Source organism: Nannochloropsis gaditana (genome assembly GCF_000240725.1).
Source record: "Nannochloropsis gaditana CCMP526 unplaced genomic scaffold scaffold474, whole genome shotgun sequence".
Classification (NCBI taxonomy): domain Eukaryota; class Eustigmatophyceae; order Eustigmatales; family Monodopsidaceae; genus Microchloropsis; species Microchloropsis gaditana.
In genome coordinates, this window is record NW_005803479.1 from 9,674 (window position 1) to 12,357 (window position 2,684).

Here is a 2,684-nt window from a genome sequence, read left to right on the forward strand (position 1 = left end):
GCCCGTGGTGAGAAGGCCCACGAGGCGGTGGTGGAGGGCGAGAGGGAGGAGGAGGTCGGGGAGGAGGTGTTGAACGAGGAAGGGGAGGAAGAAGAGCCCCGACCATTCACCTCTTTCCGCCCCTCTTTCGCCTCGTTCCTGCTGAATCACCAAATGCTGCGTCCCCCACCCCACGTCGTGCCTCCCTCCCACAACCAAGACCTTCCCCGCCACCCAGCCCCCGCTGTCTCGACCGCCCGGGGAAAAAAGACACCTCCCTTGAAACAACCCAAAAGGAAAGCCAAGCCGGACAGGGACCCAAACGGTCAAGGCCGCCGCGCCACGTCGCTGACGGGGGTTTCGGAGGGTAACGACCAGGCGTACAAATCCCCGCGCCACGTCCGCAGGGAGAAGCAAGAGGAAGGAAAAAGCCAAAGGCCCTTGTCCCCTGCCCCGTCGACGCAGGTTGTGATCGTCTCCGAGCTTCGGATCCTGTGGACGCTTGCCGCCCGGCAAGCGGTGAACCACTTCAGCACGCAGGTCACCCGGCATATGCACCAGTACAACACGATCCAGATCACCCCGTCTATAATGGAGAGAAAGTGCGCCGAGGTGCCAGGAAGGGAGGGACGCACGTCGTCTTCCTCCACCGAAAGCTCCGAGGGGGAGGACGAGGAAGAGGAAGAGCTTCCAGGCTCTTTGTCCTGGTCCCAATCCCGCTCGGAGCGCATCTCCCCCTTCTACTCTCCGCCCCCCCGAGACACCAGGACGCCTCCTCCTGGCCAGTCCGATCTGGCCCGGATGTTCCTGCATCCCTCTCGGGACGGGGCACTGCCGGCGCCGGAGCTGTCCGAACACGACGTGCTCTCCCAGTCGGTGCGTCCGCGGAGTTCTTTCGTGCTGGGGGGGATGGGGGGCGGCTTGGAAATGCAGGCAGGAGGGCCCCGGGCAGGGGCCCCGGAGGCGGGGGACGAGAGCCGGCCATCCATCCCCCCAGGCGCCTCGCCGGACACCGAGGGCGGAAGGGGAGGGCGGGGGACCAGGAGCAAGCTCGACTACCGCGTCACTTTCAAAGTGGTCCTCCTGTACCCCCAGTTGAATTTCCGAAGCCAGCACGCGAACGGAAGCTTTATCATCGCCGCCCAAGAGGCCTACATGGAAGGGCGGCAGCACGAGAAGCTCTTCCGCCGTCGGTGCGAGCCCTTGTCGGGGCTGACACCAGCCCTGGGCCCTGCCCGCCCTCCGGTCAAGCTCCTGGCCAAGGTGGAGCAGTGGCTGCGTATCGAGAACATGCGTGCCTACGTGGTGCCCTTGGACGTGGAGGTAACTCGGGAGGTTCACTGGTTGGAAGTGGTGCCGGCCTCGGACGAGCCGGTGTTGGGGGAGGAAGAGAAGCCCGGGGCGTCCACGAAACTGACGGCCATGATGGGGATGGTGGAAGCGGGAGGGGGCGGGGGACCGGGAGGAAAGAGAGAAAGGGAGTCCAGTCGCAGTGCCTCCCCGTCAGCCTCGTTGCGATCGCTCTCGCCCCTGGCGGCGGCGATGGGCATCGGCCGGGTGGGTTTTGGGAAAGCCTTTGGGGGTAAGGGAGGAAAGAAGGGCGCCAGTAGCGAGACCAGCAGCCCCGGCCACCGCTCTGACGCCCAGTCCACACACGTGGGCAATAGGAAGAGTAACAGCACCAGCGGCCGCCGGAAGCAGAGCTCGGCCCGGCCTGAGTACGCCTTCCAAGGGAGCGCTGTAGTGCAGGAGGTGGTGAAAGACTTTGGGTTGACCTTTGCCTCCATTGCCTTCAAGCCTGCGGCCCTGCCTAAGGCCGGGAGCCGCGAGGTCTCGGCCTTTTCGCAGAGCTTGGAGGAGAGCGGTGGATCGCGCTGCAACTCGAACGGGGAGAAAGTACGGCGCATTCGCATCTCTTCTGAAGAGACCGTGGCAAAGGTGCTATTGGATTTGCCTCAGTTGGACTGGAACCTGAACTCCCGGCAATTTTACATCACCCTGGATGTGATACGGAACGTCCTGCTGGCCGCGCCGGTGCAGACGGAGGAAGAGGAAGCGGAGGAAAGGATCCGCCGGGAGCAACAGGAAGCGAAGCGGATCGCGGAGGCCCGACAGCGAGTGGCAGCGGTCGCGGGATTGAATCCAGGGGAGGAGAAAGGAGGCCTTGAGCTGGCCTTGGAGCCTGAGCATTTGGATTTGGGAAGCAAAAGCGACCGTGACGTGCTGAAGACGTTGGTGGAACAAACCTTGCAACGTCTCCTTCTCCCCACGCTGCACGAGACGAAGATGGTGCAGTACTGTGTGGGGGGAGGGACGTGGAAGGTGAAGGCGGAGGAAGGGATGCTGACCAAGTACGACGCCTTGGAGATCGGGTTCACCGGCTTCAGCGGCCAGCATGTGTACTTCCACGACGGGTCGATGGACTCGACCGTGCAGGTGGAGAGTTTCTGGGTGCGCAACGTGATGCCGGGGCCGGACTCGGTCCTGTTCAAGGACGACGTGACCACGGTCATGAGCCCCGTCGTCCGGGACAAGCAACCCTGCCAACGCTGTGGCGCCCCCTTTGAGGAGGAATCCAACCGGGCCACGTCCTGCGTCTTTCATGGGTGCGCGGACGGCACGCCGGGGGAGTTTCGTCTCTTGACAGAGGCGGAGATCGAAAGCCAGCACCGACGGGACTGTGCGGTGGAGGAAGGGGGGGAGGG

The 2,684-nt window shown here is 64.0% G+C and overlaps 1 protein-coding gene across 1 annotated transcript in view; it reads left to right on the forward strand.

The window, feature by feature from the left end:
- NGA_0236400 (translation initiation factor if-2) overlaps window positions 1–2,546 on the forward strand; it is a gene marked incomplete at its 3' end in the record, with an annotated part of 7,607 nt that extends 5,061 nt beyond the window's left edge. Inside the window, exons 3-4 of the mRNA XM_005854521.1 lie at window positions 1–2,430; window positions 2,496–2,546. The exon at window positions 1–2,430 is cut by the window's left edge and continues 600 nt beyond it. Coding sequence (XP_005854583.1) covers window positions 1–2,430; window positions 2,496–2,546 — 2,481 coding nt within the window. The remainder of the gene's footprint in view (window positions 2,431–2,495) is intronic.
- Window positions 2,547–2,684: the final 138 nt, after the last annotated feature.